Genomic DNA, 16884 nt, shown 5'->3' on the forward strand with positions numbered 1-16884 from the left:
CAGCTCCGGCTCTTCAGGGTACGGGAGGTTTAAAAAGCGTGGAGCCCTGTCCGGGGTTTGCCGCACAGAAATGTACTGAGGGGCCCGTGGCCTCTGTGATTCTGTGTGCCTCCGGAACAGTTCTGATAAACAAGTGCACGTTGAAATAATTTTAATTTGGCTGACATTTTCTGACAGCTCTCCTATTCTGTCTTGCTGCGCCAGAAGGAAACGCCGCATTTAGGCTATTTTTCCGCAAATAACTTGTTCATAAAGGTTAAACAGTACAAGATTTCAAACAGAGTCTGAAAATAGTAAACTACTGGATGTCAATTATGTTTTTTGTTTTATTTTGAAGTGTTTTAAATAAAATAATTTTTATTCTCAAGAAAAGGGGCAGCTAGTGACTGCAACTCGTGTTGTAGGCTGAAGGATCAAGAAACGAAAAAATCCCAGTAGATCTCTGCCTTTATTAATTAAAACTCATATCACACATTTCTCTAATACAAAGTCTTAAACTCTTCAACAAAGGAGCAAAGTGCTTCCTAAGCGCCTAATGAAATAAGTCGCACCCCTATAGGATACTGCTGACATACAGATTCCATATTACATTCAAGACTTGAATTGGAAGAATGTTGATTGCAAAGTCCAACATTCACAATATAGTTAAATGCCAGAATAACGTTTGTTCTTGTGTGCACGGATAGAGTCTTTAATGAAATGATGGCATTCTCTTTCCCCTCACCAGCCCGTTATGTCATTTGTCATTCAAAGCACAGGATCAACAGTGAATGAACAGCCATTTCATATTTACATTTATCCTTGTTGTTCCATATATATCCTATGCATTAATTACTTCATAACATTTAATCCTTGCAGTGAAATCAGGAGTTATTTATAGATCTCTGGCATTCTGGAAACCTATCAATATTACAAAAAATAACCAGAAATGAATGCACTTTACAAAAGATCCAATTTATAATATCTCCATCTTATTAAGGAGAAGAATGAAAGTATGGAGATATCATCAAGTGATAGTAATATTTACATGTGCATTTTTAAGAGTGGCAGTCCAATTGCCCAGGATAATCAAATTGCACTGAACACAGAATTATCCATTCTGTCCTCGCAGCCCTTTTCTTCACTCCTGTCATCAAACTTTTCCAAGATTAAGTGGTTATGATCGAAGCCTACTGAAAATACTCAGCTGAAAATACCCAGCTGAGACCACAACTCATAAAACCGATTTTTGCCAATGGAAAAAGACATGAATTAGGGGAAAAAAAATCCAAGGAGATAATGCTTCTTAAAGCAATTGAAAACGTATCTGATATATGAAACAGTAGATTTTACTATTTTAGCAGTAGTTATGAACAGAAGAAAGAAATACTCCTATCAATGAAAAAACAAACAAACAACTATTTAGTCATTCTATTATTTACCCAACATCAGCTACAGAAGACTCTGTAGGGAGAGTTTTGGCCTTTTTCTGTCGTGTCTGGCCCTTGCACTCTGCCAGCATCCACAACTGTTACATTAGGGACATAAAAATATTTAAGTACAGATCTTAAAAGCTTGATAGTCCATGTTCAGCAGCCATACGATTACATGGAGCAGAACAGTCTTCAATATTACATATTTGTTATTATTGTGGAAAGAAGAGTTGGATTTTGAGCCATCTGTATTTGTCATACTGATGATGCTTGCAAAAAGTTGTATTTTCTCCCCTCGCTATTCCAGCCTTTGCATGTAATATCCTGAAAAAAGGACCATTTAAAACTGCCCACTTAGATTTCAAGAAATCAACCAAGGTGGACCCAATGAATAATATTTTCCAAATCTTACAGTCTTAAGTACTCGCATCTGCATTGTAGATATACCTAATTCTTTATATAATGTCCCATACTTAATTAATCTTATGTTAATCAATCAATATTAAAATGCGTTTGTTTATATACAAATTTAATATCATGGTTCATGCCTATATTGACTTCAAATAACAGGGTTGTTACCAAACCTTTCCTTCTTTCCATAAGTAGACACAAAGAAAATTTATTTTAAAATAGTCAGCAAAACTTTCATTATTTGCCAGTATACGACCGTATGGAGATGGAACGCGTTCGCTGTAGAGCAGTGTTACATAAAGAGTACGTAACGCATTAGCAGATAATACCACCTGTTTGTGCGAGAGCAAGGTGTTATCTTCTGTCCTCATTCTCGATCCTTCTTTTTCTTTCCAAAACCTGCCAAATATATGGTGCTTGTAGGAAATTAGCAACATTACCTCAACAAATAATTTTTCTTAATTAATAGTCAGGTCCTACAAAGATTAGAAACGAATGTGTTCAGCCCCTTGCAGGATTCAACCCTAAGTCTTATTGGCAACCTCCAGTCTTTTATTCTGCTTTTGACACTGCAGGTTTGTCTGTGGATGGATCTCCTTCATCTAAGTCTGCGAATTCTTGCTCTATAACTGGCTTCAATATTTTCTCGACTTGTGTAAGTCTTTTTTTCAGTTTCTGTTGTGCACCTTCATACTCAGCCAACAACCTGGCAAACTTTGTTTGTAATCTATCCATTGATGCTTCCATGTAGGCAACCTTCTCTTCCAGATCTTTAGGATCACTTCCTAAATTTGCAACTTCAAGGTCCAGCAACCCATCTTTCATTAGGATTTGCTTGCCTTTTTCTTCCAGCATAGCCTTTGCATCTGGATACTCTGTTAAAGCCTCCATGAGATCATCTTTAGACAGACAAAACAAGTCCGAGTATCCAATACTTTTAATATTGGCTGTTCTTCGATTGCCAGCTTTGCTTCCTTTGATATTAAGAATGCTGATTTCTCCAAAATAGCTGCCATCACTTAGGACCACAAATTGGGTAATTCCATCATCAGCGACTACTGCCAGCTTGCCTTCTTTGATAATGTACATCTCTCGTCCAATATCTCCTTTTCTGCAAATATAATCTCCAGGACTGTATACTTGTGGCTGGAGTTTCAAAACCAGTTCAACCAACAGACCAGCTTCACAGTCTGCAAAAATCCGAACTTTTTTCAGCGTTTCCAGGTGAACATTGATTGCAATCTCTGCTCTTAGTTTATCTGGCAGATACTTCAAGACTTCCCTTTCATCCACAGCCTTTTTATTTGTCCACAGGTAGTCAAACCACTTTATAACTCTTTTTTCCATGTCTTTACTCACATTCCGAAAGTGCATATACTGCTTGATAGCATCAATCCTTGCTTGAAACTCTGCCCTGGCAGCATTCATGTTGGAGATCATAGAGCCCACGTTACCGACAATGGTAGCGAAAATCAATACGCCAACCAAGAAGTCAATGACCACAAAGAAATACTCAGAATCTCTTACAGGAGGGGGTGTTTCACCGATAGTGGTCAGGGTCAGTGTTGACCAGTAGAGACTATAGACATACTTTCTAATCAGACGGGCAAATTCAGGATCGGAGGTGTTGGGGTAGACCCATGTGTCAGCCCCAAATCCAATGGCTTTAGAGATCGAGTAGTAAACACAGGCGTTCCAGTGAATAATAATCACAATGTACATGACAAGGTTAGAGATCCTGAAAATATTTGGGTAGTTTGTCCTTGTTTCTGTTCGCTGGAAGAATTCAAACATCCGAGCTACTCTGAGTAGTCGGTTTATTCTTAATTCTGGGTAGTTCAATCCTAACTCAAAGTATAAGAGATCAGTTGGTATGATTGACAGAAAATCTAATTTGAATTGTAAAGATGACTTATATTTTTCTATAAGCTTTTTTTCTTCTTTCACCAGAAGACCTTGCTCCAGGTAACCTAAAATCAAATTGTAAATAATAAAAAATGTTACAACTTCAACTCTGTTGTGTTTAATGTTGATCCAAATGTACTTTACAAAAGTATTTTAGGTGCAAGTTCCAGATCTTACTTTTTAATAAGCTTTGAAAATTAAACATTTCTAGCTCTGATTCTTTTCCTCTACTTTTCCACTATGGTGAACATCTGGAAAAAAAACCAACCAAAACCAAAAACCAAACCTGCCAGAACTCCACAGGCTGTAGGAAGGGTGGTTAATGAGGGAAAGAATTTGAACATGGGAATTTCAGTTCCGTATTGAGTACTCCTACTCAATAGCTCTGGATGTAGGCTAGGGTTTTAAAAGAAACAGTTGCATCTGGTTAGTTGGATGTCTTTCTCGCTCAATGGTCTTGAAAATCAAGCAAATACTTGAATCTCCTTAAATACAAAATCCAGATTTAGGTGCTAATTTTTCAGAACTGCTGATCCTCACTTGGCTGCATTGCATGTTTATGTTGTCTTGTTGAGTCAGCTGCAAGCAGAACAGCTTGTATCTAGCTTACCTCATGCCTGGCTTGCCTCAGGCTTTATGTATTCTTTGAGTAACAACACATCAGTTTCTTCTGTTTTTACAGGTCACAGACTATAGTCTTTCAGAGAGGTATCTCGATGTCTTTTTCATTATTGCACCTCATCAAGAGTACCCAGATAATAAGGGTAGTATTTTAAGTATTTTAAAACACCCGACACAAATAGCGAAGAGCAATAATTAATCATTGAGTATACTTACCTGTTCTTGTCCGTACAAACATGTCAGCAATATAGATGGCATCAGAAACATAATCAATAACAAACCATGCTGCTAAGTAATCATGCTGAAGCTCATCAAAACAGGCTCTGAATAGGAAAAGACAAAAGTAAATTACCATGAAATAAAAATTAAATACTTGCATGAAACCAGTGATGAATAAAATAAAGTTTTGATCTATTTGGGGATATTATAATTTGCCAGAAGTGTTATATAGTCATTAAAGGAGTACATCACCTAGCAATAATCATGGTCCAGTTGTACATGACAGGCATTGTGATGCAAAACAACCAGTTGTAATACATATTTCCTGCTGGGTCAATAATGAAAATTTCTTTCTTCTTCCTGATAGGTAGGGGAAAAAAGGGAAGAGAGACTTAAAATACACATAAGAGTTTTAGAGGAATGAAACATTCCAGAATTGTTATTGTAAAATAGATGCTTGTTAGCTGTGACTTGGGATGCGAACTTTAGAACCTAAATTTTGCTGAGAAGAATGAGCTTGGCAGTCCTCACTTCAGTTTATAGTGGCACATGTAATTTCAACCTTTTAAAATTAGTTTCCTACCCAATTAACTGTCTTCTCTGATAACTGATTTGTTAATCTTTCAAAAAATAAAATTATGATGTGACTACTAATGTTGGAATAAGTGAGACAAATCATGCCTTTCTCACTGGGAGAAGTCTAGCTCTGAGAAAGATGAAACATTGGCATAGTTTACATAGAGAAAACAAAGACTGTGAAACCATACAACACAAGTTCCTACTGCATTATTTTAAGTTTCTCTACCTTGGCTAGAAAATTATGAATTTACCAAGCTAAAGGAAGAACTTTTAGATCATAGGAGAGTTTATTTGCTTGTAGGTGACCTTATGTGCCCAAGAGATTGCTTTACACTAGCACATGTTTTGCTGCAGGGTGTTATCAAAAAAATATTGGATAATCATAATCCAAAGGAGATTTTTTTGATAATTTTTTTCAGATCAATTCCATGCATGCATATTTCTGTTGTTCACATACAAAGTTAAATCAGAACAACTCTACTCTAGGGAAAACAGCACTCTGTACACTCATTTAGTAGATTACAAGCATCTTGTTTACAGGATGTCCATGAATGGATTTGGTTTTACATCAAAAACAATTTCATGAGACTAATATAGCAGAACCTAAGTGAAAAATACTTACTCTTCTTTATTGTCTTTGTTGTCTTTATTGTCTTTTTTGTCTTTATCGTCTTTATTGTCTTTATTTTCTTTATTTTCTTTCTTCTTGGATTTATCTTTATTTTTGTTTTTCTCCTTTTTTTCCTTGTTCTTTTGTGTTTCTCCATCCTTTTTTTTTTCTGACTTGCTAAGAGATAGATTCACATTTTCAGTTGTTACGGACTAAGTTAAAACATATTTGGAAAGAAATTAAAGATCTTAGAAACAGTAGTATTATTACTCTTTATCTTACCTCTTCTTTTCTTTTTTCTTTTTCTTCTCCTCTCTAAGGAAAAGAAAAATGTTAGGCTCATGAGGTGCACATAGGCATTACTTCCACATTTATTTATTAGAATAATCTGAATTCAGTAAGGATAACATTATACTTAGGTGTTTGGCCTTCAAAAACTGTTTTGCTTATTGTATTCACATAGAACTACTTTTATTTTACATTACTATATACAATACCAATAACTTTTGTATTGAGAATGATCATAATTGATGTCCATGAAGTTCAAATGTACATGCAGTCTCTGTTGGGATTACTTGAACGGCATAACTTTATAAAGAAATTATTAGATATATGTAATTCTTTTTTGTTGCTGCTTAAACAACTAATATTGCAGTACTCTTATTTTGTGAAATGGAGAAGATACTTACTCATCTTTATTACTGTTGTTGTTGATATTGTAGCGTGCAAATGCACCAGGAAGATACCGTTGCCTAGGGAAGAACAAAACAACACAGTTATATGATATGTGCTGAAATACACAAAAGGTTTAATCTAAATTGTTACGGACTGTTTATCACCATTTTGATCATGGGCTAAGTCATCTAAGGAAATTGAAAGAGCACAGATTTTAATCTCCTAAATATTTACAGTAAGCAATATATTACAGTCTCAAAAACATAATTTATTAATAGAGGGTGAAGAAAATCAGATGATGGCAAGTATCTGTGCTTAGTTAATCCCATGTGAATTATCAAAGAAAAAAAAAAAAACAGACACAAACCAGCAAATTTGACATACCTGTTTTCCCCTTTGTCCATTGGTCCAGGGTCCTCACTGGTGTCTTGCACTACCACACTGGGAACAATTGTGTGGGACTGATGGGTGTCAATTACTCCTACCTTCATGGTCAAGTTTGTCTTACCTTGGGTAATTGAGGAAGACTGATTTAAAAAGGAATCAAGTAATTTCACAACTAGCAGAAGTAACAAGCATTTTTTTTTTCCTAAAGATGAATCCTTTATATCCTTGCTTCCCCCAAAACCAACAACAGTGTTCCCAGTTTTCTCTCTCCCATTACATCACCACTAGACAAGAAAGGGCAGGTGCTTCAGTGTGCTGAATGACCCCGCAACTGCTGCTGAAGAGTGTGTTCAACACATCTTTCTCTTAGAGGAAGCATTAATTTAGGTCTTCCTCCTGAGCCTAATCACATACTTTGAAAATATTTAGACAATTGTGTTTGAAACCTCTACTGCTGTTTCATTTGATTTTGAACCAAAAGCTCATAATTTATTGTATCAGGTTGGATAGATATATTCATGCACAGGTGACATCCTGAAAACCCAACTAGGAAGCATCTATTGGTCAGATATCGAAAGGAATTTCAGTATGTCTGACAGCTGAGAGTTATATATACTCCACTGAGAGCAAAGAGTTACAGAGCAGGTTCTGTAACTAGGAACTTAAAGACTGATGGAGTAGTCTCCTTACTCGTTTAGCAAGTCAGACATAAATACCTAAATGGAAATGTTAGTGGCTGTTCATGTCTGTTTTGTTCAAATCAATATTTAAAAAAAAAAAAAAAATTGAAAATTTTGTAGTGTATATAGCTTCTTTTCTCCTTTTTCACCACTATTATTACAATTTGGTGAGTTATATCTCATCACCAATGAGACTGCCAACTCTTTGGGCATGAACTGTGCCTACAAATGTGATCTGCTTTTACCAGGGCCATTTAAATAGGATTATAAAACAGATAGTATCCACTGCAGTAACAATATCCCTGCACATGTGAAATCAGAGTATAAAAATGTCTGTAAGCCACAAAGTGACAAATGAGTGGCTGATCAATACCACTGCTAAGGAAAGTCAAATGCCATAGAATGAATCAATCTGAAAGAAAGTACTTCCATTCTGGAGTCAAGCACACTGCAAAAGAGAAGCAGGATGATACAGCTGCCCCATTACTACCAGACTTACCTGGCTTTCCTTACTAGTCAATGAAACTAAAAATATTCCTCCAAAAGAAATAGGAGAGGAAACCCATGTTTCCAGCAGTAATTAGACATGAATGGCACATAGTGTAAAAAATAATACAGCAATATACAATGTTCTACAAAGCAGAAAGGTGTGTTCTTTCACAAATAGTCCTAAATGTAGTCCAATTCCTGGTTAGGTCTGTGTTACATATAAAGATTCTAAATTTTGAAGAAATAGTAAAAATTAGGTTAAATTCACCAGGAATCTGAAAGCTGTAACAGGGTTTCCACTGACTTACTCCAAGGATAAACTGTGTTTGAAAGTGTGGAGATTGAAAGTACACCAGGTTGAATTAAGCAGCTTTATGTCTGCTTACAGGTGCTCTGAAAGCTCTGCTAATGCTGGCACACAAAATTCCATCCTGATTTAACCTATATCCTCCACAGAGCCACACTGGAGTCCATGCAGCTCACAAATAATGGTGCGAAATAAAGCTGCATCCAACTGCTTCCAGTCACTGAGCATCAGACAAATGCAAATATACTAATCTCAAGGGAACTCTTTCCTCCAATAGAGTGGGTTCTAAACTAGTCAGTTCACATTAGGACCAAGATTTCTACCTAGAAACTAATTTTTCATGTATATTATTGCTCTTTGAGTCCTCTTTATTTTCAAGAGGAAATATAGCACAATAATATCTTCAAATTCCATTAGTCTCAAAGCAAATTGTGGGGGTTTTGAAATTCTTGAGTCTAAGACATAGAAATGCTAATGCAGCATGTGCCCAGTGCAACTTGAACAGACACAGTTATTGCTCCTGGTTTGGAAACTGTGGTTACAGCATTTGTGTGACAAAACCTCAACACTGGGAACACTAGAAAATATCCTGTAAAATTCAGTGGGTCCAGAATTCACCTTAATGAACTTTTAAATTGTATTATAAAAGTTTCTCAAACAGTATTTCTGAGGTTTTCTACTAAATTGTATCTCTACCATGTTTCTTATTCTGCAGTCACACATATTTTTCTTAAACCAATACATTGTCACAAATTGTTGCACTGCTTTTATTTTAAAAAACCACTGCACATTATCCTATTTAGGTAGTAAACTTGAAAGGTAATACACATAAATGCTTGCTTTAGAGGTATTTTAGATTTTTACCATATTGTTTCTACTGTATCATCACAAACAGTTTGCTTTTGCTAGCTTTGATTTTTAAATTTGATGACCATGATAAACAGATGAGTTTTCAAACATTATTACCTAAAAACTAATTACATTAATTACTATCCATCAAAATGTTTAGGGGCGCAATAAAATGAAGGCAGTATTATTCTTTTACAGGATTGTGATAAAATCTCTACCTTCTATCTCTTCTGCTCTTTTATTTTACCTATTTCTCACTTTCTTACTGGCCCACTATATTATCTTCTCTAATCATTATTTTCAGAAAGAAAATACTTCGAGTAAGGATATCCCAGAACAAAATTTGGTGTCATATAAAGATCTACTTTTTTCCTTTACAAAAAACAGCAAAAAAATATTGATTAACATTAAAATCTGCATTGTGTTACAGCAAAAACTCTCTTTTAAAACATGCAATGAGTCCCCCCTAGCAGTTCTGCAATAAGCAGTTTCATCAGTGTGCGTGCTTACCTTAGCAAAGTAATCTGCTGCTTCTAATAGCAATTTCAGTCCTTTAAATGAGCCACGTTTCCTTACTACATAGGCAGAGCCACCATGGAAAGCTAAAGATAATCAACATTTCATACATAAATCCCTTATTGTTCGATTTCTCAACCAGGCAGTCCCATGTGCAGTTCTCTGAATTATTCCCAAGGAAGGACATGGATATTAGAGGAGGATTTCCTTGACCTAGTGGTGGATTTTGAGATTTAGAGAGAGATGAAAGTGACAGTGGCAGTCACCATTATCCCTCGCCTGAAGAGAAGCTTACTAGCCCTATCAACACGCACAAGAAGTGATAAGCATTGAAGTGTACTGTCTTTAAAAAACCCCAAACAAATATTATTGTAAATTGCTATACAGTATATATGGTCTGCTCACCCATTTTCTTAATACTGTAGTAGCACTACTACTACAATATTAAGGAGTAACTGTAGTAACAGGTCTAGAATAGATAAAACATCATAAATAGAAATTTCCTATTTATTTTGTGTTAATCATATTGCTGAATAATAGGAAATACCATTTTAAACTACTGAAATTTCTTAAATAATCTGACATAACTTCTGTGTTCCTATTTTGATCCTTAAAAAAGCCCGTTAATTGTGAATACATATTTAGTGGAAAATGCCATGATGATGAAGTTTTAAGACACTGAACTAATTCACAGTTCTTCAAATTCTTCAAATTTGGTATGGATTATGACTTTGCTAAATGGTTTGTAAAGTAGCTGCAGTCCTCCTCCATTAGAAATGTGCAAGGTTTCATTTCTAGTGGCCACACAATCAAGAAAGCCCCAAGAGCATCCCAGTGTACTTTGAAAGAGATGTTGATGTATTTGCATACCTCAGCTTTCTCATTTCAGTGCTGAGTTCCATGACAATAATGCAAATTAAGGTCTCAGGAGCTTGAGCGATTGCCTTTTTAATCTGGCATGTTTTACATGGCCCATGTTGACAGGGGGAAAAAAAAAAAAAGAAAAAAAAAAAAAAGGCATTGCTGAGCATGAAATCCAGTGCAGAAAATCTTTTAAGCAGAAAAAAGTATGAATGTTCACATTTGAAATGGTATCTTTGTCACAACTGAGACATAGTTAATGAGTTATTTTTTAACTTTTCTTCATAACAAGCAGAACCCCGGAAAGTAGTCCAGCCCTTGGGACCTGAGGATTAAGACACATTTGTTTCCTTAACCAAGAGCAGGAGGAAGCAATGCCACTGGCATTCATATGAACGAACTTAAATCTTGCAGCCCAGGTGACTGAGTGGTCATTCATAAGTGGATTGCGACGTTGTAGATTTAATCACAAACCCAAAATGATGATCAGTACCACAGGGCAGTCACCTGACCAGGGAAACAAATTAGACAAATCTGCTGCTACAACTTTCCAACCCTGAAGACAGACCATTTTCTAGGAAACAGAATACACATTTGAAATTTAAAGAATAAAAAAATGTTTTAAATAAAACAGTAATGGGCAACAAGGAAATCCATAATATTATGCCCAGTGGAAGCTAGAAATACAAATCTATGGTAAGGTATTCAGCATAACAAATGGACAAAGTAAATCATCTTCTAAACTCTGGCATATGTTTCACTATTCTTTTCAAAGGTCTGAAATACAACTCCTAAAATCACAGATGTGAAAGCAATCTCAGCAGGTCACTGCGTCCAGCTAGTGTTGAATCAGGATCAGTTTTACCTCTATCATTCTCATGGGTTTTTGTCTGGTTTGCAGTCTGAAAGATCTCAATGTTCAATGCAGAGCAGTGATTGTGTGAATATGTGATGGCACTGGGTGTCCGGGACACATGCCTTGCTGTGTGTCACACAAACATCAAACTGTAAACTCCTGCATCTGATGCATACTTTTGCCCAAAAGTTTTAGATGACCAACCAAGCCAGGCAAGTCTGTGTTGTGTCTCTCAAGCCAGTACAAACTACAAAGGAGATACACATTTTACTCTGGTAGAGATCAGTCTGTTTACTTTCAAAATAAGCAGTCCTGTAAAGCAAATTAATTTATTTTTTTCTTGTCTGTTTTACTGTGGAGTTTTTCAAAGAAGTTCTCAAATGAAGATGAGTTCTACTGGGCCAGACCAGTTCCTTGTCTAACAGTGACCAGGGCCTCACTTACCTGCAAAGAGGTTTGCAGGACGAGTTCTGGGTGAGCTCTTAGTTTTGCCCTCCTTTAAAAGCCAATTACATAGTTGTCATTGACTTCACTGACAATTACATTAGTTTAGCATCAATATTTTTTCACAGCTATTTTTCCTGTCGTTCCGTATTCCAGTGAAGTAACCTTGACTGATGGGAGAATGACCGCACTAATGGATTATTGTTTTAATAGGCCAACTTTAATCTATTTTTGTGTCTTGCTTTGTCATCATCTGTAATTCTCCTCAATCCTATTAAAGCTACCTCTAGTTTCAGACACCCGTAACCAAAACACTGGATCCATTATACATATTTTTTTATAAATAAGCAGGTTTTAATGGTATAACATTGCCTTTCAGCTTACTGGGTTGTAGCTGTGTACACAGATGGGTGTTCGGATTGGGACCACAGTTTTGGCAGGCTTGTTTTCTGCAAATACTGTTCTATCTTTTCTAGTGCTGACGCGATTTCAGCAATGAATGTCATGTCGGAAGCGGTGTAGATGAGAAGGCTGCAGGGCTTCTGGCTTATTTAATACTCTTTTGAGGAGATTGGTGTTACACGGAATTCAGTGTCATGAAGCACAATCGGCCCCGGCCGGGCTTGGTGACTGGGAAACCCTCAGTGCAAACAGTGTCTCCACCAGCAGGTGGTACTGTATTTTTACTTTAGAGTTAAATGGGTGCTTGGTGGAGAGGGAAGAAGTAGAAGCAATTTAAGGTGTGTGTTGGCGTGTTAGATTCCCATATGCTGATGAGGCTGGAATCGAAAGCACTGGACAGACTGCAAGCCTTCTGTGGACATGAGTGCTATCAGGCACACAATACAGCACCACACAGCATGATAAAAGAATATGTCAAAGCCTTTTACCAGCGTCTTCCAGGTCCAGACTCCAGTTTTTGCATGAGCAGGGATTAGCACTTCTAAAATGTCTGTGGGCAAGAGAAGTACTGTGTCTGGCCATGCCCAGCAGTTATTTGTGTGCCCTGAGCTGAACCTGCAATGAGACTTTTTGCCACTCAGGTTGGCGTGGCTTGAAATGTCTCTTCTCCTCCCAACCTGGAACCTGCAAGGGACAGAAGGGACTAACTCACCAGAAAACTCTCTGGGAAAAAAAACAAACAACACAAAAAACTCCCAACTTCATTGAATAATATCACTGGGATAAAGAATAAGTGTGGTGACCCTTCAGGAGTGCCAGTAGCTCTGAACAGTCAGTTAGGATTTCTGTTTAGCAGAATTTTATTTTAAGCTAAAATAACATCAGAAATATGGGTTGGTTGCACAGAATAATGATGTTAAAATGCTTATGCATATGAAGGTGATTCAACTGAGATTAAGTCTACATAAAAGAAAATAATCAATGTATTGTCACCGATATGAATGGTAGAAAATGCTCTGTAGTTGAAATAGCTTTGATTTATCTAGTCTTGCTGGTTTTTCATTCATTGTAGTAAAGTAGGAGTTAAGGTGGCACTATCTGGGCATTTTAAGGCAATTAATCCTATAGGATCAATCTCTTCACAGCAAGTACAGCAATCTAATCATATTGAACTGCAATCTAGAGGCACCATGTTTTGTCTCAGTTGAAGTTAACTCCTTCATGTGTTGCTCCTGCAGGTCTACACTAAATAACCAGCATTTGGGGCAGGTGGAGTTCCCATGGCCAGAGCTCCACTCTCAAGTCTAACTCAGTAATTTTTGTGTGGCTGCATGCCAGGACAGGTAATAAACCTGTCTGTAGTTCATGTTTGGACCCTGTAGGGTAGCAGCAACTGCCGGCAGGGAAGAGTAATGCAGAACAGGGATGCTGAGCAATGATGACAGGACTTCAAAATGCCATAGGCAGCTTTCCTAAATAATAATTTAAAAAAAGATAGATTTTGCTTCACAACTGCACCTGGACTAACTGCACAGGGAACAGTTTTTCTCACGGTGGTGAAACCCATTGTCATCATCTTCAGTAATTGTGATAATATAATTAAATAATACATAATAACACACATAAGGAACTCGATGTATATGTGTATGAGAACAAAAATCCTCAACAAAATTAAAAAAATTATGACAAAGCCAGGAATTCACACAAACATTGTTCAACTAAGCCATTCATAGCTAACACAGAGTTAAGATGGGTTTTATTAAGGCATAAAAATGCAGTTTCCAATGACTATTTTATTTATAAATGTAAAAGTATAAAGTTGGTTAGATATTCAGTGATTCCATTTTTATTGAAAACCAAAAATTAAAGTCAGTGATTGCTTAACAGTCAGTTTCAGCAAATTTTTCATTCATTGCATAAGTAAAATAATTTTAATGTAACTTCTCTCTTGCATTTTCCATATATTTAATGGAATAAATTAGTACAATAACCCAGAAAATTATAGCAGGGTTTCATAACAACCTTATTTTCCTTTTGGAGAAATGGGGACTGCCACAGAATTGACCTTTATGTGTCATTCAAAATAAATAAAAGTATATCAGTGTTGATAAATTACTTTTACATAGTTTCTTTCTTCCATATGCAAAGTACTATAAATCATCAATGAAGTATGCATACATGAAGCACATCCACTCCCTTCTGTAATTATATTATACACTGCACATTCTTTACATCTGTCCATTGACTCAGATTGTTAGCTCAAGTTTTTTGTGGCTTCATATTTTTATCTCAGAAAAAGAGTTTCATAGTGTTTTCATGGTTTATTGAACATTTAAAAACATGAAGCATGAGCTATATGAAGACTTTCAACGAAGAAACAAGTAAGTGTATAAAATAATTTAAGTTGGAAAAGACCCTTAATATCATGAAGTCCAACTGTTAACCCAGCACTGCCAAGTCCACCACTAAACCATGTCCCTAAGCATCACATCTACACACCTTTTAAATACCTCCAAGGATGGTGACTCCACTACTTCCCTGGGCAGCCTGTTCCAATGCTTGATAACCCTTTTGTTGAACAAATTTTTCCTCATATCCAATCTAAACCTCCCCTGGCACAACTTGAGGCCATTTCCTCTTGTCCTGTCATTTGTTACTTGGGAGAAGAGACCAACTCCCATCTTGCTACAACGTCCTTTCAGGTAGCTGTAGACAGTGATAAGGTCTCCTCTCAGCCTTCTTTTCTCCAGGCTAAACAACCCCAGTTCCCTCAGCCACTCCTCATAAGACTTTTGCTCCAGGCCCTTCACCAGCTTCATTGCCATTTTTTGGACCAGCACCTCAATGTCCTTCTTGTAGTGAGGGGCCCAAAACTGAACACAGTACTTGAGGTGCGGCCTCACCAGTGCTGAGTACAGGGGCACAATCACTTCTGTGGTCCTGGTGGCCACACTATTTCTGATACAAGCCAGGATGCTATTGGCCTTCTTGGCCACCTGAGCACACTGCTGGCTCATGGTCAGCCAACTGTCTACAAATCTGTATCTCAGATTTTATTTATTAATTAAAAAGACTTTGATGTCCAAGTCTGCTAAAGGAGTTGGCCTGTACAGAGGCAGATCTGCAGGAGTGTTAACCACATCGATTTTCAGTATTCTTGTTCTGGGTACCACAGCGCAGAGAAGCCCTGACCAGCAGGTCACAAAAGCTTGCGCCAGGGCAAAAGGTGGTCTTTGGCAACTCACCCTCTCACACCCTTCCTGCTGCTTCATCAGGCCCTTGCGGGTGTCACCACCTCTCTTCTCTGCAGGTCTGTCAACTGAGTCTCTTGTGAGATTGACACTTCATGTGCTTCAGTCAAATTGCAGGAAGCCAGAAAAATTGACACATTTTGACAGAAGCAGGGGTGTGAACACGCAGAGTTGACAAATCTGAAGGGGCACAGAACAAAAACAGGAGTGGGGAGCAGACTACAGACAGGTATTTGTCCATATACATGGTTTTATCCTATGGGCATGCTTATGTTGTACAAGAAGATTGAAGTTTCCTCCCAGATTTTCAGATTGTGCTCTAAGATTTTAATTAACTGTTTTAAATAGTATTTAAAATAATTGCTCTTTTGTAGCAGTAACCTGTGTTTTAGAAATATTAAAGCAGAGAAGTCAAACTCTTTCTATAAGGCAGCCTGTACTCGGTTCAGGCCACCTTCCACAGAAGTTCTTACAATGTAGACATTGTAAAGATAAAGTGGACAGGTAATTAAACACACAAAAACAAATTCAATGCTCCATTTCTCCTAACCTACAGAGTGCCGAATACATTAACAAATACATACAGAAATTAAAAATGAGACTAAGACATTGTAACTGGTCTCTCGGTTTAACCACAGGACTGTAAAGTCAAGGATGCCTAAGGCAGGGAAAACCAAGTTATTTTGCAGACACTGTCACCATATTTCACCCTGCACCAGAGCTAAAACTTTTCAAAACCAAAGATGATTGATTTAGATGCTGAGCTCCAAAGCAGTTACAACTCTGCTAGTCTCAAACCAGTGCGTCCCTATGGTCCTCTGTGGAGGTGTGTTAAATTCACAGCTCAAGTTTGGGAAGTTCTTGTGCATGCTATAGGCCCTCAGACTATTCCAGGAAGTTTGCTGGGCAGCCCTGGGTTAGCCTCTAATGGCTTATTAAGCCATATATTTTGAAAATGTATTTCACTTACCCACGTCAAAAACAAGAACTTAGACTTCTACCTCGAAACTATTGATTGGGTAATAAAGATAATTGGTTTTTATGGCACCCTGGAGCCTGTTCAACCACAGGGAGTCATGTTGGGGTAAGTATCACCAGGCGCTGCCCCAGTTCGGCAAAGCTGGGGCAGTCTGGCCAGGGGATCTCCCCGCCTGCACAGGCATCCCGTCACACGCTGCACCTGGCTGCACACTAAAACTGCTCACCTCTTCTCCCAGGTGTGAAGGGGAGGAAAATTAAATCTATAGAAATTCCCAGCAGACCCAAATACTGCCCAGGCTTCCCAGGAGAGAGTTCCTTCCTTTGCAGTCGGGAGTTCAAGTGGGGCGGCAGAAGTTCCCGGGTGAGAACTGGGACTTTCATTACGAGTCAGACAAAATAAACCCGCTCGGGGTCACTCCTGGAGTCCTG

The 16884-nt window shown here is 37.5% G+C and overlaps 1 protein-coding gene across 1 annotated transcript; it reads right to left on the minus strand.

Moving 5' to 3' along the window:
- Positions 1-2375: 2375 nt before the first annotated feature.
- CNGA1 (cyclic nucleotide gated channel subunit alpha 1) lies at positions 2376-6923 on the minus strand. Its single transcript, XM_029087133.1, is given in 7 exon segments — positions 2376-3793; positions 4566-4672; positions 4821-4928; positions 5839-5934; positions 6040-6065; positions 6443-6513; positions 6812-6923. Coding segments are annotated over 7 exon segments (1938 nt in total).
- Positions 6924-16884: the final 9961 nt, after the last annotated feature.

This window comes from Antrostomus carolinensis, unplaced genomic scaffold (assembly GCF_000700745.2).
Source record: "Antrostomus carolinensis isolate BGI_N321 unplaced genomic scaffold, ASM70074v2 Scaffold50850, whole genome shotgun sequence".
In the NCBI taxonomy this organism is placed as follows: domain Eukaryota; kingdom Metazoa; phylum Chordata; class Aves; order Caprimulgiformes; family Caprimulgidae; genus Antrostomus; species Antrostomus carolinensis.